This window comes from Salmo salar, chromosome 20, assembly GCF_965601325.2.
Source record: "Salmo salar chromosome 20, fSalSal1, whole genome shotgun sequence".
NCBI classification, from domain to species: Eukaryota; Metazoa; Chordata; class Actinopteri; order Salmoniformes; family Salmonidae; genus Salmo; species Salmo salar.
In genome coordinates, this window is record NC_138310.1 from 91,360,136 (window position 1) to 91,383,422 (window position 23,287).

Genomic DNA, 23,287 nt, shown 5'->3' on the forward strand with positions numbered 1-23,287 from the left:
TGTAAGACAGAGGAGGCTGTATGATAAACAGAGTCCAGTCTCTGGTAGACAGAGGAGGCTGTATGATAAACAGAGTCCAGTCTCTGGTAGACAGAGGAGGCTGTATGATAAACAGAGTCCAGTCTCTGTAAGACAGAGGAGGCTGTATGATAAACAGAGTCCAGTCTCTGGTAGACAGAGGAGGCTGTATGATAAACAGAGTCCAGTCTCTGGTAGACAGAGGAGGCTGTATGATAAACAGAGTCCAGTCTCTATAAGACAGAGGAGGCTGTATGATAAACAGAGTCCAGTCTCTATAAGACAGAGGAGGCTGTATGATAAACAGAGTCCAGTCTCTATAAGACAGAGGAGGCTGTATGATAAACAGAGTCCAGTCTCTGTAAGACAGAGGAGGCTGTATGATAAACAGAGTCCAGTCTCTATAAGACAGAGGAGGCTGTATGATAAACAGAGTCCAGTCTCTGGTAGACAGAGGAGGCTGTATGATAAACAGAGTCCAGTCTCTGTAAGACAGAGGAGGCTGTATGATAAACAGAGTCCAGTCTCTATAAGACAGAGGAGGCTGTATGATAAACAGAGTCCAGTCTCTATAAGACAGAGGAGGCTGTATGATAAACAGAGTCCAGTCTCTGGTAGACAGAGGAGGCTGTATGATAAACAGAGTCCACTCTCTATAAGACAGAGGAGGCTGTATGATAAACAGAGTCCAGTCTCTATAAGACAGAGGAGGCTGTATGATAAACAGAGTCCAGTCTCTGGTAGACAGAGGAGGCTGTATGATAAACAGAGTCCAGTCTCTGGTAGACAGAGGAGGCTGTATGATAAACAGAGTCCAGTCTCTGGTAGACAGAGGAGGCTGTATGATAAACAGAGTCCAGTCTCTGGTAGACAGAGGAGGCTGTATGATAAACAGAGTCCAGTCTCTGGTAGACAGAGGAGGCTGTATGATAAACAGAGTCCAGTCTCTGTAAGACAGAGGAGGCTGTATGATAAACAGAGTCCAGTCTCTGTAAGACAGAGGAGGCTGTATGATAAACAGAGTCCAGTCTCTGGTAGACAGAGGAGGCTGTATGATAAACAGAGTCCAGTCTCTATAAGACAGAGGAGGCTGTATGATAAACAGAGTCCAGTCTCTATAAGACAGAGGAGGCTGTATGATAAACAGAGTCCAGTCTCTGGTAGACAGAGGAGGCTGTATGATAAACAGAGTCCAGTCTCTGGTAGACAGAGGAGGCTGTATGATAAACAGAGTCCAGTCTCTGTAAGACAGAGGAGGCTGTATGATAAACAGAGTCCAGTCTCTGGTAGACAGAGGAGGCTGTATGATAAACAGAGTCCAGTCTCTATAAGACAGAGGAGGCTGTATGATAAACAGAGTCCAGTCTCTGTAAGACAGAGGAGGCTGTATGATAAACAGAGTCCAGTCTCTGGTAGACAGAGGAGGCTGTATGATAAACAGAGTCCAGTCTCTGGTAGACAGAGGAGGCTGTATGATAAACAGAGTCCAGTCTCTATAAGACAGAGGAGGCTGTATGATAAACAGAGTCCAGTCTCTATAAGACAGAGGAGGCTGTATGATAAACAGAGTCCAGTCTCTGGTAGACAGAGGAGGCTGTATGATAAACAGAGTCCAGTCTCTGTAAGACAGAGGAGGCTGTATGATAAACAGAGTCCAGTCTCTGGTAGACAGAGGAGGCTGTATGATAAACAGAGTCCAGTCTCTGTAAGACAGAGGAGGCTGTATGATAAACAGAGTCCAGTCTCTGGTAGACGGAGGAGGCTGCATGATAAACAGAGTCCAGTCTCTGGTAGACAGAGGAGGCTGTATGATAAACAGAGTCCAGTCTCTATAAGACAGAGGAGGCTGTATGATAAACAGAGTCCAGTCTCTGGTAGACAGAGGAGGCTGTATGATAAACAGAGTCCAGTCTCTGGTAGACAGAGGAGGCTGTATGATAAACAGAGTCCAGTCTCTGGTAGACAGAGGAGGCTGTATGATAAACAGAGTCCAGTCTCTATAAGACAGAGGAGGCTGAATGATAAACAGAGTCCAGTCTCTGTAAGACAGAGGAGGCTGTATGATAAACAGAGTCCAGTCTCTGGTAGACAGAGGAGGCTGCATGATAAACAGAGTCCAGTCTCCGGTAGACAGAGGAGGCTGTATGATAAACAGAGTCCAGTCTCTGTGAGACAGAGGAGGCTGTATGATAAACAGAGTCCAGTCTCTGGTAGACAGAGGAGGCTGTATGATAAACAGAGTCCAGTCTCTGGTAGACAGAGGAGGCTGTATGATAAACAGAGTCCAGTCTCTATAAGACAGAGGAGGCTGTATGATAAACAGAGTCCAGTCTCTATAAGACAGAGGAGGCTGTATGATAAACAGAGTCCAGTCTCTATAAGACAGAGGAGGCTGTATGATAAACAGAGTCCAGTCTCTATAAGACAGAGGAGGCTGTATGATAAACAGAGTCCAGTCTCTATAAGACAGAGGAGGCTGTATGATAAACAGAGTCCAGTCTCTGTAAGACAGAGGAGGCTGTATGATAAACAGAGTCCAGTCTCTGGTAGACAGAGGAGGCTGCATGATAAACAGAGTCCAGTCTCTGGTAGACAGAGGAGGCTGTATGATAAACAGAGTCCAGTCTCTGTAAGACAGAGGAGGCTGTATGATAAACAGAGTCCAGTCTCTGGTAGACAGAGGAGGCTGTATGATAAACAGAGTCCAGTCTCTGGTAGACAGAGGAGGCTGTATGATAAACAGAGTCCAGTCTCTATAAGACAGAGGAGGCTGTATGATAAACAGAGTCCAGTCTCTATAAGACAGAGGAGGCTGTATGATAAACAGAGTCCAGTCTCTGTAAGACAGAGGAGGCTGTATGATAAACAGAGTCCAGTCTCTGGTAGACAGAGGAGGCTGTATGATAAACAGAGTCCAGTCTCTGGTAGACAGAGGAGGCTGTATGATAAACAGAGTCCAGTCTCTGTAGACAGAGGAGGCTGTATGATAAACAGAGTCCAGTCTCTGGTAGACAGAGGAGGCTGTATGATAAACAGAGTCCAGTCTCTATAAGACAGAGGAGGCTGTATGATAAACAGAGTCCAGTCTCTATAAGACAGAGGAGGCTGTATGATAAACAGAGTCCAGTCTCTGGTAGACAGAGGAGGCTGTATGATAAACAGAGTCCAGTCTCTATAAGACAGAGGAGGCTGTATGATAAACAGAGTCCAGTCTCTATAAGACAGAGGAGGCTGTATGATAAACAGAGTCCAGTCTCTGGTAGACAGAGGAGGCTGTATGATAAACAGAGTCCGGTCTCTATAAGACAGAGGAGGCTGTATGATAAACAGAGTCCAGTCTCTGGTAGACAGAGGAGGCTGTATGATAAACAGAGTCCAGTCTCTATAAGACAGAGGAGGCTGTATGATAAACAGAGTCCAGTCTCTGGTAAGACAGAGGAGGCTGTATGATAAACAGAGTCCAGTCTCTGGTAGACAGAGGAGGCTGTATGATAAACAGAGTCCAGTCTCTGTAAGACAGAGGAGGCTGTATGATAAACAGAGTCCAGTCTCTATAAGACAGAGGAGGCTGTATGATAAACAGAGTCCAGTCTCTGGTAGACAGAGGAGGCTGTATGATAAACAGAGTCCGGTCTCTATAAGACAGAGGAGGCTGTATGATAAACAGAGTCCAGTCTCTGGTAGACAGAGGAGGCTGTATGATAAACAGAGTCCAGTCTCTGGTAGACAGAGGAGGCTGTATGATAAACAGAGTCCAGCCTCTATAAGACAGAGGAGGCTGTATGATAAACAGAGTCCAGTCTCTATAAGACAGAGGAGGCTGTATGATAAACAGAGTCCAGTGTCTATAAGACAGAGGAGGCTACATGCATATACAACAAGTCACCATAATTAATTACAGAGAGAAAAGTGGGCTGAACAAGCTTCTTTCTAGCCATAAGCGGGAAGCAAGCCTTATTACAAAAATAAAAACCCATTTTCAATTGAAGCTTTGTCACAAGATAATCCACATGAACTTTAAAGGACAGCTTGTCATCCAACCAAATACCTAGGTATTTGTAGGAAGACACTTTTCCAATAAGCCGCCAGATGTGACAATGAGTTCTAGCTCTGGTAAAGGTCATGCATTTATTTATTTTTCTACATTCAAGACCAGTTTGAGGCCATAAAGGGAGGCCTGCAGTGACTGAAAAGCAGTCTGGGAGCTCTTCAACAGCCTGAACCAGAGAAGGAGCACATGAATATATGACTGGATCATCTGCATATAGATGTGACTTTGCTGGTTGCATCCCATTTCCCAAATCATTAATAATCATTGAGAACAACACAGGAGCTAAAATGGAACCCTGGAGCACACCTCTATTAATCTCTAGAAAGCTAGACTTGTGATTGTCATTTGTAATGTAACACATTGTGTTCTGTCAGAAAGATTAGTTCCTAAACCAATTTACTGCCCCTTCACTGAGACTAATGTTTCTGAGTCTAGCTAGCAACAATTCATGATCAACTGAATCAAAGGCCTTTGATAAATCCACAAACAGAGCAGCACAATGTTGCTTTTTAATCAAGTGCACAAATGATTTCATATATATATATATATATGTAAAAGGTGTGTGTGGTGCTTACTTGTAGAGAACAGGGCGGTCCTGCAAGGCCTCCATAGCCTGACTAAGCACTGGACTAATGTCACAGGACTCCTGGGTCAGACCACGGCACTCATCTAGAGAGACAGAGAGAGAGAGAGACAGAGAGACAGAGAGAGAGAGAGAGAGAGAGAGAGAGAGAGAGAGAGAGAGAGAGAGACACAGAGAGAGAGACACAGAGAGAGACACAGAGAGAGAGAGAGAGACAGAGAGAGACAGACAGAGACAGACAGAGACAGACAGAGACAGAGACAGACAGACAGAGACACAGAGAGAGAGACAGACAGACAGAGACAGAGAGAGAGAGACAGAGAGACAGAGAGAGAGAGACAGAGAGAGAGAGAGAGACAGAGAGAGACAGACAGACAGACAGACAGACAGACAGACAGACAGACAGACAGACAGACAGACAGACAGACAGACAGACAGACAGAGACACAGAGAGAGAGACAGAGACACAGAGAGAGAGACAGACACAGAGAGAGAGAGAGAGAGACACAGACACAGACAGACAGACAGACAGACAGACAGACAGACAGACAGACAGACAGACAGACAGACAGACAGACAGACAGACAGACAGACAGACAGACAGAGATTAGGATGTGTCAGTAGTTAAATGCTAAATCTCGCAATATGTGGTGAATCCTACCTTGGTCACGCATCGATGTCAATGGGAGACTAAGTGAACACGTTAGCATCGATGTCAATGGGAGACTAAGTGAACACGTTAGCATCGATGTCAATGGGAGACTAAGTGAACACGTTAGCATCGATGTCAATGGGAGACTAAGTGAACACGTTAGCATCGATGTCAATGGGAGACTAAGTGAACACGTTAGCATCGATGTCAATGGGAGACTAAGTGAACACGTTAGCATCGATGTCAATGGGAGACTAAGTGAACATGTTAGCGTCGATGTCAATGGGAGACTAAGTGAACATGTTAGCGTCGATGTCAATGGGAGACTAAGTGAACACGTTAGCGTCGATGTCAATGGGAGACTAAGTGAACACGTTAGCATCGATGTCAATGGGAGACTAAGTGAACACATTAGCATCGATGTCAATGGGAGACTAAGTGAACACGTTAGCATCGATGTCAATGGGAGACTAAGTGAACACGTTAGCATCGATGTCAATGGGAGACTAAGTGAACACGTTAGCGTCGATGTCAATGGGAGACTAAGTGAACACATTAGCATCGATGTCAATGGGAGACTAAGTGAACACGTTAGCGTCGATGTCAATGGGAGACTAAGTGAACACGTTAGCATCGATGTCAATGGGAGACTAAGTGAACACGTTAGCATCGATGTCAATGGGAGACTAAGTGAACACGTTAGCATCGATGTCAATGGGAGACTAAGTGAACACGTTAGCATCGATGTCAATGGGAGACTAAGTGAACACGTTAGCGTCGAGATGAATGAGTGCTCACTCTGTGTCCAGCGGTAGAGCTGTTCGTAGGACGTCTCCTGTAAAACAGCCATCTGCTCCATAATGTCCAGCCTGGATGGAAGACACATTTAACAACTGGAATAAGAAAAGGCATATTACAATTGAGTTTCACATACGGTGTATTCGGAAAGTATTCAGACACCTTGACGTTTTCCACATTTTGTTACGTTACAGTCTTATTCTAAAATGGATTAAATAAATCCTCAGCAATCTACACACAATACACAAAATGACAAAGCAAAAATTGGTTTAGAAATTTTAGCTAATTTATTCAAAGTAAAAGAAATAAATACATTATTTACATCAGTATTCAGACCCTTTGCTATGAGACTCGAAATTGATCTCAGGTGCTTCCTGTTTCCATTGATCATCCTTGAGATGTTTCTACAACGTGATTGGAGTCCACCTGTGGTAAATTCAATTGATTGGACATTATTTAGAAAGGCACACACCTGCCTATATAAGGTCCCACAGTTGACAGTGCATGTCAGAGCAAAAACCAAGCCACGAGGTCGAAGGAATTGTCCGTAGAGCTCCAAGACAGGATTGTGTTGAGGCCCAGATCTGGGTAAGGGTACCAAAACATTTCTGCAGCATTGAAGGTCCCCAAGAACACAGTGGCCTCCATCATTCTTAAATGGAAGAAGTTTGGAACCACCAAGACTCTTCCTAGAGCTGGCCGCCCGGCCAAACTGAGCAATCAGGGGAGAAGGGCCTTGGTCAGGGAGGTGACCAAGAATCCGATGGTCACTCTGACAGACCTCTAGAGTTCCTCTGTGGAGATGGGAGAACCTTCCAGAAGGACAACCATCTCTGCAGCACTCCACCAATCAGGCCTTTATGGTAGAGTGGCCAGACAGAAGCCACTCCTCAGTAAAAGGCACATGACAGCCTGCTTGGAGTTTGCCAAAAGGCACCTAAAGACTCTCAGACCATGAGAAACAAGATTCTCTGGTCTGATGAAACCAAGATTGAAGTCTTTGGCCTTTGGCTAAGCGTCACATCTGGAGGAAACCTGGCACCATCCCCACGGTGAAGCATGGAGGCAGCAGCATCATGCTGTGGGAATGTTTTTCAGCGGCAGGGACTGGGAGACTAGTCAGGATTGAGGGAAAGATGAACGGAGCAAAGTACAGAGATCCTTGATGAAAACCTGCTCCAGAGCGCTCAGGACCTCAGACTTGGGGCGAAGGTTCACCTTCCAACAGGACAATGACCTTAAGCACACAGCCAAGACAATGCAGGAGTGGCTTCGGGACATGTCTCTGAATGTCCTTGAGTGGGCCAGACTTGAACCCGATCGAACATCTCGGGAGAGACCTAAACATTTCTGTGCAGTGAAGCTCCCCATCCAACCTGACAGAGCTTGAGAGGATCTGCAGAGAAGAATGGGAGAAACTCCCCAAATACAGGTGTGCCAAGCTTGTAGCATCATACCCAAGAAGACTCGAGGCTGTAATCACTGCCAAAGGTGCTTCAACAAAGTACTGAGTAAATTTTCTGAATACTTACGTAAAAATGATCATTTCAGTTTTTTATTTTTAATAAATTATCAAACATTTATGAAAACCTGTTTTTGCTTTGTCACTACGGGGTGTTGTGTATAGATTGAGGTATAAAAAAAACAAAATTTAATTCATTTTAGAATACGGCTGTAATGTAACAAAATGTGGAAAAAGTCAAGGGTTCTGAATACTTTCCGATGGCAGTGTAGATACAGTTTGTCTCTCACCCTGCAGTCTGCTGGTTGGTCCTCAGGAGAATCCTGACGTCTTCATGGATGTTCTTCACTCTGCTCAGAGCCTTGAAGAAGTCCTCCGTGACGGGTGCGTCTCTTGCCCCTCGTAGTGTGTCCATCTCTTCAGAGGACAGCTGGAACTTAGACAGGAAGGCCTGAGCAACCTGGGATCGCACCTCCAGACGATGACTGGGAAGAGATAACAATTTTAGACTTTAGTAAAAAAAAAATAGGGTGTGTGTGTGTCTGCAGGCTTTAGTTTCAGCCCAGCCTTAACACATCTGGTTCCGCTGGGCTAAATCAGGGGGTGGGCCTTGATGATCACAGTTGATTAGTTCTGGCTGGACAAAAGCCTGCACACTCTGGGATCGAGGAAACAGAGAAAGAAAGAGAATGAGTCAAGTGTGACCAAAGGGGTGTAATGTTTCAAACTAACACTAGGTGGCAGTCACGCTCCGTTCATAGCAGCACAACCTTTAGAGACTGGCTGGAGGTGAAACAGTGACTGAGACGGAGCACAACATTCAGGACAAAAAACAAAGGAATAATGGGAATAGGGAAAGTGCAACACGATACAGAGAAGGTTTCTGGCCAAGTCTGGGCCACTATCAGCAACGACAAAAAGAGCAGGTCCATCCCTTAGGGCACTACTTTCGACCAGGGCTCATAGTGCACTGCTTTTGACCCTGTGTAGGGAATGGGGTGCCATTTGGGACATGACCCTATCCCTGTGGCTTCCATCCGCACAATAGGAACCATGGCAACCACCCTAGTCAGGGAGAGAACTCTGTCACAGCCCACGATGACAACTCTGAGCCTCCCTCTTTCTCCCTCTGTCCAGCCCACGATGACAACTCTGGGCCTCTCTCTCTCTCTCTGTCCAGCCCATGATGACAACTCTGAGCCTCCCTCTTTCTCCCTCTGTCCAGCCCATGATGACAACTCTGGGCCTCTCTCTCTCTCTCTCCCTCTGTCCAGCCCATGATGACAACTCTGAGCCTCCCTCTTTCTCCCTCTGTCCAGCCCATGATGACAACTCTGAGCCTCCCTCTTTCTCCCTCTGTCCAGCCCATGATGACAACTCTGGGCCTCTCTCTCTCTCTCTCTCTCTCTCTCTCTCTCTCTCTCTCTCTCTCTCTCTCTCTCTCTCTCTCTCTCTCTCTCTCTCTCTCTCTCTCTCTCTCTCCAGTTCATGATGACAACTCTGAGCCTCCCTCTTTCTCCCTCTGTCCAGCCCATGATGACAACTCTGGGCCTCCCTCTCTCTCCCCCTCTGTCCAGCCCATGATGACAACTCTGGGCCTCCCTCTCTCTCCCCCTCTGTCCAGCCCATGATGACAACTCTGGGCCTCCCTCTCTCTCTCCCTCTGTCCAGCCCATGATGACAACACTGAGCCTCCCTCTCTCTCTCCCTCTGTCCAGCCCATGATGACAACTCTGAGCCTCCCTCTCTCTCCCCCTCTGTCCAGCCCATGATGACAACTCTGAGCCTCCCTCTTTCTCCCTCTGTCCAGCCCACGATGACAACTCTGGGCCTCTCTCTCTCTCTCTCTCTCCCTCTGTCCAGCCCATGATGACAACACTGAGCCTCCCTCTTTCTCTCCCTCTGTCCAGCCCATGATGACAACTCTGGGCCTCTCTCTCTCTCTCTGTCCAGCCCATGATGACAACTCTGGGCCTCTCTCTCTCTCTCTGTCCAGCCCATGATGACAACTCTGGGCCTCCCTCTTTCTCTCCCTCTGTCCAGCCCACGATGACAACTCTGGGCCTCTCTCTCTCTCTCTCTCTCCCTCTGTCCAGCCCATGATGACAACACTGAGCCTCCCTCTTTCTCTCCCTCTGTCCAGCCCATGATGACAACTCTGGGCCTCTCTCTCTCTCTCTCTCTCCCTCTGTCCAGCCCATGATGACAACACTGAGCCTCCCTCTCTCTCCCCCTCTGTCCAGCCCATGATGACAACACTGAGCCTCCCTCTTTCTCTCCCTCTGTCCAGCCCATGATGACAACTCTGAGCCTCCCTCTCTCTCCCCCTCTGTCCAGCCCATGATGACAACTCTGGGCCTCCCTCTCTCTCCCCCTCTGTCCAGCCCACGATGACAACTCTGGGCCTCTCTCTCTCTCTCTGTCCAGCCCATGATGACAACTCTGGGCCTCCCTCTCTCTCCCCCTCTGTCCAGCCCACGATGACAACTCTGGGCCTCTCTCTCTCCCTCTGTCCAGCCCATGATGACAACTCTGGGCCTCCCTCTCTCTCCCCCTCTGTCCAGCCCATGATGACAACTCTGGGCCTCCCTCTCTCTCCCCCTCTGTCCAGCCCATGATGACAACTCTGGGCCTCCCTCTCTCTCCCCCTCTGTCCAGCCCATGATGACAACTCTGGGCCTCCCTCTCTCTCCCCCTCTGTCCAGCCCATGATGACAACTCTGGGCCTCCCTCTCTCTCCCCCTCTGTCCAGCCCATGATGACAACTCTGGGCCTCCCTCTCTCTCTCCCTCTGTCCAGCCCATGATGACAACTCTGGGCCTCCCTCTCTCTCCTCCTCTGTCCAGCCCATGATGACAACTCTGAGCCTCCCTCTCTCTCCCCCTCTGTCCAGCCCATGATGACAACTCTGGGCCTCCCTCTCTCTCCCCCTCTGTCCAGCCCATGATGACAACTCTGGGCCTCCCTCTCTCTCCCCCTCTGTCCAGCCCATGATGACAACTCTGGGCCTCCCTCTCTCTCCCCCTCTGTCCAGCCCATGATGACAACTCTGGGCCTCCCTCTCTCTCCCCCTCTGTCCAGCCCATGATGACAACTCTGGGCCTCCCTCTCTCTCCCCCTCTGTCCAGCCCATGATGACAACTCTGGGCCTCCCTCTCTCTCCCCCTCTGTCCAGCCCATGATGACAACTCTGGGCCTCCCTCTCTCTCCCCCTCTGTCCAGCCCATGATGACAACTCTGGGCCTCCCTCTCTCTCCCCCTCTGTCCAGCCCATGATGACAACTCTGGGCCTCCCTCTCTCTCCCCCTCTGTCCAGCCCATGATGACAACTCTGGGCCTCCCTCTCTCTCCCCCTCTGTCCAGCCCATGATGACAACTCTGGGCCTCCCTCTCTCTCCCCCTCTGTCCAGCCCATGATGACAACTCTGGGCCTCCCTCTCTCTCCCCCTCTGTCCATACCACCCAGCTTCTCTTTCTCTCCCTCTTTTTCTCCCTTCTTTCCCTAACAATCCGTCTATATCCCATTCCCTCTCTCTCTATCCCATTTCCTCTCTCGTTCTTCCTCTATATCCCATTCCCTCTCTATCCCATTCCCTCTCTCTCTATCCCATTTCCTCTCTCGTTCTTCCTCTCTATCCCATTTCCTCTCTCGTTCTTCCTCTATATCCCATTCCCTCTCTCTCTATCCCATTCCCTCTCTCGTTCTTCCTCTATATCCCATTCCCTCTCTCTCTATCCCATTCCCTCTCTCGTTCTTCCTCTCTATCCCATTCCCTCTCTCGTTCTTCCTCTCTATCCCATTCCCTCCCTGTTTCTCTCCCTTGCACTGAAACCCTTACCCAGCTCTACGAATCCAAATCGCCACCCTGTCTAGGTTCAGCCACAGCGTGGACCGTACAGCGTCGTAACAGAGAAATTCTAATTATCTGGTGATTGTGTAGGCTTCCTTTTCCCTTAATAGCATGTTTCACAACCAGAAAACAACTTCCTCTGTGTCCCTGTTGTCTTCTAGACGATAGTTTACTTATTCACAATGGGTATTTATTTATATTTTTTATTTAATTAACCTTTATTTAACTAGGCAAGTCAGTTAAGAACAAATTCTTATTTTCATTGACGGTCTAGGAACAGTGGGTTAAACTGCCTTGTTCAGGGGGCAGAACGACAGATTTGTACCTTGTCAGCTCAGGGGATTCGATCTTGCAACCTTTCGGTTACTAGTCCAACTCTCTAACCACTAGGCTACCTGTCACCCTGATGTTATGTTTATATCTGAAAAAAATAAAACCCTTAGGCCTATATTAGTCAATCAAAATGTTGAATTATTCCAACGCTATTAAATATCTAAATATTGCTGGAGGCGTTTGTAATATCCTGCAGCAGAGTGAGTTATAGGGGAAATAACTTCACCAGATCAGTTGCATTTTGAATTCAGGAGAGAAAGTCTGGAACCATTCTATGGAAACCAATATCTAAGGTCAATCTCTCTAATGTTACAACATCTGGGTCAATCTCTCTAATGTTACAATATCTGGGTCTATATCTCTCTAATGTTACAACATCTGGGTCTATATCTCTCTAATGTTACAACATCTGGGTCTATATCTCCATAATGTTACATCATCTGGGTCTATATCTCTCTAATGTTACAACATCTGGGTCTATATCTCCATAATGTTACATCATCTGGGTCTATATCTCTCTAATGTTACAACATCTGGGTCTATATCTCTCTAATGTTACAACATCTGGGTCAATCTCTCTAATGTTACAACATCTGGGTCAATCTCTCTCTAATGTTACAACATCTGGGTCTATATCTCTCTAATGTTACAACATCTGGGTCTATATCTCCATAATGTTACATCATCTGGGTCTATATCTCTCTAATGTTACAACATCTGGGTCTATATCTCTCTAATGTTACAACATCTGGGTCAATCTCTCTAATGTTACAACATCTGGGTCAATCTCTCTAATGTTACAACATCTGGGTCAATCTCTCTAATGTTACAACATCTGGGTCAATCTCTCTAATGTTACAATATCTAAGGTCAATCTCTCTAATGTTACAACATCTGGGTCTATATCTCTCTAATGTTACATCATCTGGGTCTATATCTCTCTAACGTTACATCATCTGGGTCTATATCTCTCTAACGTTACATCATCTGGGTCTTTATCTCTCTAATGTTACATCATCTGGGTCTATATCTCTCTAATGTTACATCATCTGGGTCTATATCTCTCTAATGTTACATCATCTGGGTCTATATCTCCGTAATGTTACATCATCTGGGTCTATATCTCTCTAATGTTACATCATCTGGGTCTATATCTCTCTAATGTTACATCATCTGGGTCTATATCTCTCTAATGTTACAACATCTGGGTCTTTATCTCTCTAATGTTACAACATCTGGGTCTATATCTCTCTAATGTTACATCATCTAAGGTCAATCTCTCTAATGTTACAACATCTGGGTCTATATCTCTCTAATGTTACATCATCTGGGTCTATATCTCTCTAATGTTAAAACATCTGGGTCTATATCTCTCTAATGTTACATCATCTGGGTCTTTATCTCTCTAATGTTACAACATCTGGGTCTATATCTCTCTAATGTTACATCATCTAAGGTCAATCTCTCTAATGTTACAACATCTGGGTCTATATCTCTCTAATGTTACATCATCTGGGTCTATATCTCTCTAATGTTACATCATCTGGGTCTATATCTCTCTAATGTTACATCATCTGGGTCTATATCTCTCTAATGTTACATCATCTGGGTCTATATCTCCATAATGTTACATCATCTGGGTCTATATCTCTCTAATGTTACATCATCTGGGTCTATATCTCTCTAATGTTACATCATCTGGGTCTATATCTCCGTAATGTTACATCATCTGGGTCTATATCTCTCTAATGTTACATCATCTGGGTCTATATCTCTCTAATGTTACATCATCTGGGTCTATATCTCTCTAATGTCACATCATCTGGGTCTATATCTCTCTAATGTCGCATCATCTGGGTCTATATCTCTCTAATGTTACAACATCTGGGTCTATATCTCTCTAATGTTACATCATCTGGGTCTATATCTCTCTAATGTTACAACATCTGGGTCTATATCTCTCTAATGTTACATCATCTGGGTCTATATCTCTCTAATGTTACATCATCTGGGTCTATATCTCCGTAATGTTACATCATCTGGGTCTATATCTCCATAATGTTACATCATCTGGGTCTATATCTCTCTAATGTTACATCATCTGGGTCTATATCTCCATAACGTTACATCATCTGGGTCTATATCTCTAATGTTACATCATCTGGGTCTATATCTCTAATGTTACATCATCTGGGTCTATATCTCTAATGTTACATCACCTGGGTCTATATCTCTCTAATGTTACATCACCTGGGTCTATATCTCTCTAATGTTACATCACCTGGGTCTATATCTCTCTAATGTTACATCATCTGGGTCTATATCTCCATAATGTTACATCATCTGGGTCTATATCTCTCTAATGTTCCATCATCTGGGTCTATATCTCTCCAATGTTACATCATCTGGGTCTATATCTCTAATGTTACATCATCTGGGTCTATATCTCTAATGTTACATCATCTGGGTCTATATCTCTCTAATGTTACATCATCTGGGTCTATATATCTCTAATGTTACATCATCTGGGTCTATATCTCTAATGTTACATCATCTGGGTCTATATCTCTAATGTTACATCATCTGGGTCTATATATCTCTGTTACATCATCTGGGTCTATATATCTCTAATGTTACATCATCTGGGTCTATATCTCTAATGTTACATCATCTGGGTCTATATCTCTAATGTTACATCATCTGGGTCTATATCTCTCTAATGTAACATCATCTGGGTCTATATCTCTCTAATGTAACATCATCTGGGTCTATATCTCTGTAATGTTACATCATCTGGGTCTATATCTCTCTAATGTAACATCATCTGGGTCTATATCTCTCTAATGTAACATCATCTGGGTCTATATCTCTAATGTAACATCATCTGGGTCTATATCTCTCTAATGTTACAACATCTGGGTCTATATCTCTCTAATGTTACATCATCTGGGTCTATATCTCTCTAATGTAACATCATCTGGGTCTATATCTCTCTAATGTAACATCATCTGGGTCTATATCTCTAATGTTACATCATCTGGGTCTATATCTCTAATGTTACATCATCTGGGTCTATATCTCTAATGTTACATCATCTGGGTCTATATATCTCTGTTACATCATCTGGGTCTATATATCTCTAATGTTACATCATCTGGGTCTATATCTCTAATGTTACATCATCTGGGTCTATATCTCTAATGTTACATCATCTGGGTCTATATCTCTAATGTTACATCATCTGGGTCTATATCTCTAATGTTACATCATCTGGGTCTATATCTCTGTAATGTTACATCATCTGGGTCTATATCTCTCTAATGTTACATCATCTGGGTCTATATCTCTCTAATGTAACATCATCTGGGTCTATATCTCTAATGTTACAACATCTGGGTCTATATCTCTCTAATGTTACATCATCTGGGTCTATATCTCTCTAATGTACCATCATCTGGGTCTATTTCTCTAATGTTCCATCATCTGGGTCTATATCTCTCTAATGTTCCATCATCTGGGTCTATATCTCTCTAATGTTCCATCATCTGGGTCTATATCTCTAATGTTCCATCATCTGGGTCTATATCTCTCTAATGTTACATCATCTGGGTCTATATCTCTCTAATGTTACAACATCTGGGTCTATATCTCTGTAATGTTCCATCATCTGGGTCTAAATCTCCCTAATGTTCCATCATCTGGGTCTATATCTCCCTAATGTTCCATCATCTGGGTCTATATCTCCCTAATGTTCCATCATCTGGGTCTATATCTCTCTAATGTTACATCATCTGGGTCTATATCTCTCTAATGTTACATCATCTGGGTCTATATCTCTCTAATGTTACATCATCTGGGTCTATATCTCTCTAATGTTACATCATCTGGGTCTATATCTCTCTAATGTTACATAATCTGGGTCTGTATCTCTCTAATGTTACATCATCTGGGTCTATATCTCTATAGTCACATCATCTGGGTCTATATCTCTAATGTTACATCATCTGGGTCTATATCTCTCTAATGTTACATCATCTGGGTCTATATATCTCTAATGTTACATCATCTGGGTCTATATCTCTAATGTTACATCATCTGGGTCTATATCTCTAATGTTACATCATCTGGGTCTATATCTCTAATGTTACATCATCTGGGTCTATATATCTCTGTTACATCATCTGGGTCTATATATCTCTAATGTTACATCATCTGGGTCTATATCTCTAATGTTACATCATCTGGGTCTATATCTCTAATGTTACATCATCTGGGTCTATATCTCTAATGTTACATCATCTGGGTCTATATCTCTAATGTTACATCATCTGGGTCTATATCTCTGTAATGTTACATCATCTGGGTCTATATCTCTGTAATGTTACATCATCTGGGTCTATATCTCTCTAATGTAACATCATCTGGGTCTATATCTCTCTAATGTAACATCATCTGGGTCTATATCTCTAATGTTACAACATCTGGGTCTATATCTCTCTAATGTTACATCATCTGGGTCTATATCTCTCTAATGTACCATCATCTGGGTCTATATCTCTCTAATGTAACATCATCTGGGTCTATATCTCTCTAATGTAACATCATCTGGGTCTATATCTCTAATGTTACATCATCTGGGTCTATATCTCTAATGTTACATCATCTGGGTCTATATCTCTAATGTTACATCATCTGGGTCTATATATCTCTGTTACATCATCTGGGTCTATATATCTCTAATGTTACATCATCTGGGTCTATATCTCTAATGTTACATCATCTGGGTCTATATCTCTAATGTTACATCATCTGGGTCTATATCTCTAATGTTACATCATCTGGGTCTATATCTCTAATGTTACATCATCTGGGTCTATATCTCTGTAATGTTACATCATCTGGGTCTATATCTCTCTAATGTAACATCATCTGGGTCTATATCTCTCTAATGTAACATCATCTGGGTCTATATCTCTAATGTTACAACATCTGGGTCTATATCTCTCTAATGTACCATCATCTGGGTCTATATCTCTCTAATGTACCATCATCTGGGTCTATATCTCTCTAATGTAACATCATCTGGGTCTATATTTCTAATGTTACATCATCTGGGTCTATATCTCTCTAATGTTCCATCATCTGGGTCTATATCTCTCTAATGTTCCATCATCTGGGTCTATATCTCTCTAATGTTCCATCATCTGGGTCTATATCTCTCTAATGTTCCATCATCTGGGTCTATATCTCTCTAATGTTCCATCATCTGGGTCTATATCTCTAATGTTCCATCATCTGGGTCTATATCTCTCTAATGTTCCATCATCTGGGTCTATATCTCTCTAATGTTCCATCATCTGGGTCTATATCTCTCTAATGTTCCATCATCTGGGTCTATATCTCTCTAATGTTCCATCATCTGGGTCTATATCTCTAATGTTCCATCATCTGGGTCTATATCTCTCTAATGTTACATCATCTGGGTCTATATCTCTCTAATGTTACAACATCTGGGTCTATATCTCTGTAATGTTCCATCATCTGGGTCTATATCTCCCTAATGTTCCATCATCTGGGTCTATATCTCCCTAATGTTCCATCATCTGGGTCTATATCTCCCTAATGTTCCATCATCTGGGTCTATATGTCTCTAATGTTCCATCTGGGTCTATATCTCTCTAATGTTACATCATCTGGGTCTATATCTCTCTAATGTTACATCATCTGGGTCTATATCTCTCTAATGTTACATCATCTGGGTCTATATCTCTCTAATGTTACATCATCTGGGTCTATATCTCTCTAATGTTACATCATCTGGGTCTGTATCTCTCTAATGTTACATCATCTGGGTCTATATCTCTATAGTTACATCATCTGGGTCTATATCGCTCTAATTTTACATCATCTGGGTCTATATCTCTCTAATGTTACATCATCTGGGTCTGTATCTCTAATGTTAAATCATCTGGGTCTATATCTCTCTAATGTTACATCATCTGGGTCTATATCTCTCTAATGTTACATCATCTGGGTCTATATCTCTGTAATGTTACATCATCTGGGTCTATATCTCTGTAATGTTACATCATCTGGGTCTATATCTCTCTAATGTCGCATCATCTGGGTCTATATCTCTCTAATGTTGCATCATCTGGGTCTATATCTCTCTAATGTTACATCATCTGGGTCTATATCTCTCTAATGTTACATCATCTGGGTCTATATCTCTCTAATGTTACATCATCTGGGTCTATATCTCTCTAATGTTACATCATCTGGGTCTATATCTCTCTAATGTCACATCATCTGGGTCTATATCTCTCTAATGTAACATCATCTGGGTCTATATCTCTCTAATGTTACATCATCTGGGTCTATATCTCTCTAATGTTACATCATCTGGGTCTATATCTCTCTAATGTTACATCATCTGGGTCTATATCTCTCTAATGTCACATCATCTGGGTCTATATCTCTCTAATGTTACATCATCTTGGTCTATATCTCTCTAATGTTAGATCATCTGGGTCTATATCGCTCTATGCTGTTACATCATCCAGGTCTATATCTTTCTAATGTTACATCATAAAGTTGGACTTCAGGCTATTTCGCACAGCTTTGTTCTGTGACATCCAATACTTCCTTCAGTCAGGTACAGTTTAAGGACTCTTTCTGTGGAGGTTCTCTCTAGGATGTCATGTCTGGGAACGATGAGACATTCCTTAACCTGCTGAGGCATAGGCCCCGGAACAGGGGATACTTCTCTCCCTCCCATACTAGAATTTATCATGGGAGGGGCCACTTCTAGAAGGTACGTGTGCATATTTGTGTGTGCTCTCTCACTCTCAGTTTATTAGCGAAGGGTAATGTATCCTCTATAGCTGCCAGAGACGGGCCAGAGACGGGCCAGAGACGGGCCAGAGACGGGCCCCACACGCCACAACAAGGAAGAGAGGATTCACTTATTCAGGAAAAATGTCCATTGAAAGACAAAGGGAAATTTTAACGTATGAGACAAGAAACATCCATAATTTCACTCCTCACCATTTATTAGTTCTCTGGCAGCGGAACTGAAGCACCCAAGACATCTCATCAAAACACGCAAGGATAGATAGCTAATGTTTGGAAGGGTAGGGTACAGCCCAATCTCAGCTTCGTCCTAAATGGCACCCAACTCACTGCGGGCCTTGGTCAAATGAAGTGAACAAAAAGTAGGGAAAGGGTGCCATTTGGGATGAAACCCCCTCCTTTATCTGCAGGGCTTCAGCAATACTGACAGTAACACTGTCAAGGCCTAAAGGAAACCCCTTCAGCCCTCAGGTGAAACGACTGAATACCTGAACTAACTTTCATTCCAAAGAAAATATTTCGACATCCACATGATATAGGTCTACTATATCCACATGATATAAAGTTGAAGTCAGAGGTTTACATACACCTTAGCCAAATACATTTAAACTCAGTTTTTCCACAATTCCTGACATTTAATCCTAGTAAGAATTCCCTGTCTTAGTTCAGTTAGGATCACCACTTTATTTTAAGAAGGTGAAATGTCAGAATAATAGTAGCGAGAATGATTTATTTCAGCTTTTATTTCTTTCATCGCATTCCCAGTGGGTCAGAAGTTTACATACACTCAATTAGTATTTGGAAGCATTGCCATTAAATTGTTTAACACCACAAGCTTCCCACAATAAGTTGGGTGAATTTTTGCCCATTCCTCCCGACAGAGCTGGTGTAACTGAGTCAGGTTTATAGGCCTCCTCGCTTGCACACGTTTTTTTCAGTTCTGCCCACAAATGTTCTATAGGATTGAGGTCAGGGCTTTGTGATGGCCACTCCAATACCTTGACTTTGTTGTCCTTGAGCCATTTTGCCACAAATTTGGAAGTGTGCTTGGGGTCAATGTCCATTTGGCAGACCCATTTGCGACCAAGCTTTAACTTCCTGACTGATGTCCTGGAATGTCGCTTCAGTATATCCATATAATTTTCCTCCCTCATGTTGCCATCTATTTTGTTGAGTGCAAAAGTCCCTCCTGCAGCAAAGCACCCCCACAACATGATGCTGCCACCCCCGTGCTTCACGGTTGGGATGGTGTTCTTCGGCTTGCAAGCCTCCCTCTTTTCCTCCAAACATAACGATGGTCATTATGGCCAAACAGTTCTATTTTTGTTTCATCAGACCAGAGGACATTTCTCCAAAAAGTACGATCTTTGTCCCCATGTGCAGTTGAAAACCGTAGTCTGGCTTTTTTATGGCGATTTTGGAGCAGTGGCTTCTTCCTTGCTGAGCGGCCTTTCAGGTTATGTCAGTATAGGACTTGTTTTACTGTGGATATAGATACTTTTGTACCTGTTCCTCCAGCATCTTCACAAGGTCCTTTGCTGTTTTTCTGGGATTGATTTGCACTTTTCGCATCAAAGTACGTTCATCTCTAGGAGACAGAACGCGTCTCCTTCCTGAGCGGTATGACAGCTGCGTGGTCCCATGGTGTTTATACTTGCGTACTATTGATTGTACAGATACACGTGGTACCTTCAGGCGTTTGGAAATTGCTCCCAAGGATGGGTTCATCCTTGGGAGCAATTTCCAAATGCTTGAAGGTACCACGTGTATCTGTACAATCAATAGTACGCAAGTATAAACACCATGGGACTTGTGGAGATTTAAAAATATTTTTCTGAGGTCTTGGCTGATTTCCCCATGATGTCAAGCAAAGAGGCACTGAGTTTGAAGGTAGGCCTTGAAATACATCCACAGGTACACCTCCAATAGGGTAATTGACAAAATTTGAGTCAATCAGAAGCTTCTAAAGCCATGACATAATTTTCTAGAATTTTCCAAGCTGTTTAAAGGCACAGTCAACTTAGTGTATGTAAACCTCTGACCCACTGGAATTGTGATAGTGAATTATAAGTGAAATAATCTGTCTGTAAACTATTGTTGGAAAAATGACTTGTGTCATGCACAAAGTAGATGTCCTAACCGACTTGCCAAAACTATAGTTTGCTTACAAGACATTGTGGAGTGGTTGAAAAACGAGTTTTAATGACTCCAACCTAGGTGTATGTAAACTTCCGACTTCAATTGTAGGTCTACTACATCCACATGATACAGGTCTACTACATCCGCATGACATAGGTCGACTGCATCCGCATGATACAGGTCTACTACATCCGCATGATACAGGTCTACTACATCCGCATGATACAGGTCTACTACATCCGCATGATATAGGTCTACTACATCCGCATGATATAGGTCTACTACATCCGCATGATATAGGTCTACTACATCCACATGATACAGGTCTACTACATCCACATGATACAGGTCTACTACATCCACATGATACAGGTCTACTACATCCACAAGATACAGGTCTTCAACATCCACATGATACAAGTCTACTACATCCACATGATACAGGTCTACTACATCCACATGATACAGGTCTACTACATCCACATGATACAGGTCTACTACATCCACAAGATATAGGTCTACTACATCCACAAGATATAGGTCAACTACATCCACATGATATAGGTCTACTACATCCACATGATATAGGCCTACTACATCCATAAGATATAGGTCTACTACATCCGCATGATATAGGTCTACTACGTCCGCATGATACAGGTCTACTACGTCCGCATGATACAGGTCTACTACATCCACATGATACAGGTCTACTACATCCGCATGATATAGGTCTACTACGTCCGCATGATACAGGTCTACTACGTCCGCATGATACAGGTCTACAACATCCGCATGATATAGGTCTACTACATCCGCATGATACAGGTCTACTACGTCCGCATGATATAGGTCTACTACATCCACATGATATAGGTCTACTACGTCCGCATGATATAGGTCTACTACATCCGCATGATATAGGTCTACTACAGCCACATGACACGGTCTACTACATCCGCATGATACAGGTCTACTACATCCACATGATATACGTCTACTACATCCACTACAGATATAGGTCTACTACATCCACATGATATAGGTCTACTACACCACATGATATAGGTCTACTACACCACATGATATAGGTCTACTACATCCACATGATATCGGTCTACTACATCCACTACAGATATAGGTCTACTACATCCACATGATATAGGTCTACTACACCACATGATATAGGTCTACTACATCCACATGATATCGGTCTACTACATCCATAAGATATAGGTCTACTACATCCACATGATATCGGTCTACTACATCCACATGATATAGGTCTACTACATCCACATGATATAGGTCTACTACATCCCACATGATATCGGTCTACTACATCCATAAGATATAGGTCTACTACATCCATAAGATATAGGTCGACAGGAAGGTTGGAGGGACGCCATGTGTGACTAACGTGTTTTCCGTTTGCTCTCACGGTATTCTTAAAGTTTATGTAAATTTTGCAGCAGAACCGTATTTATTTTCAAATGTTAGTTTGGTGATTACTTTGCTTTCGCATGTCAGCATATCGACGAAACATAAGGCCAAAAACATGACTTAGAGAAAACCCGGCCTACAAGACCCACTCTCATCACCGCCCTCTCCTGAGTCTGAGGGCCCAGGGGGTGCGGCTTGGCGGCGCTGAAATGAACATTCGAGGCCATCAAACTACTACGCTCTGAGATAGTTGAAATTAAAACGGAGGTAGTTGCTACGACTGAGGCCCGAATACAGGAGGTTTCTGAATACTTTAGGAGGAAGGTTGAATTGTTCAGTTCTAAATGTTGTCATTCTGTCTTTTTACGGGTTTTTTTTCTTTCTGTACTTTTACCAAACATCTTGCACCATACATTATTACTCTGAGACAAGATATTCTGCCGTTTTTGGGCACTCATCCACTCTATGCTCTAATGACAGGGTTTTATAACGGGAGTGCCCAGGGTGGCCGAAATAATGCGATCAAGTACATTTCGTGGAACATCAAAGGGATTAACAACCCTGTGAAGCGTAAGAGGGTGTTGACACATTTAAAACGGTTTGAATGCAAATGTTGCATTTTTTACAAGAGACTCACTTGAGGACTGGTGAGCATTTTAGGATGAGTAGGGGACTGGGTTGGTCAAGTGTTCCACTCTAACTTTCATAGTAAATCAAGAGGTGCTGCCATTTTGTTTGATAAATCTACTCCCTTTGTAGCTTCTGAGGTTATTGCTGATCCTAAGGGACGATAGGTCATAGTAACCGGTAAAATGTTTTCCTACCCCTCTTGTTTTGGCTAGTGTTTATGCTGCCAATTGGGATGACACAAGCTTCTACTAAGCTACATGATATAGGTCTACTACATCCACATGATATCGGTCTACTACATCCACATGATATAGGTCTACTACATCCGCATGATATAGGTCTACTACATCCACATGATACAGGTCTACTACATCCACATGATACAGGTCTACTACATCCACATGATACAGGTCTACTACATCCACATGATACAGGTCTACTACATCCACATGATATAGGTCTACTACATCCACAT

At 43.4% G+C, this 23,287-nt stretch overlaps 1 protein-coding gene across 1 annotated transcript in view; it reads right to left on the reverse strand.

Annotated features, from left to right (window-relative positions):
* Positions 1-23,287, reverse strand: part of cog6 (component of oligomeric golgi complex 6) — a 129,976-nt gene that overhangs the window by 81,841 nt on the left and 24,848 nt on the right. Inside the window, 3 exon segments of the mRNA NM_001173877.1 lie at positions 4,645-4,738; positions 6,103-6,173; positions 7,855-8,049. Of these exon segments, the coding sequence (NP_001167348.1) occupies positions 4,645-4,738; positions 6,103-6,173; positions 7,855-8,049 (360 nt within the window).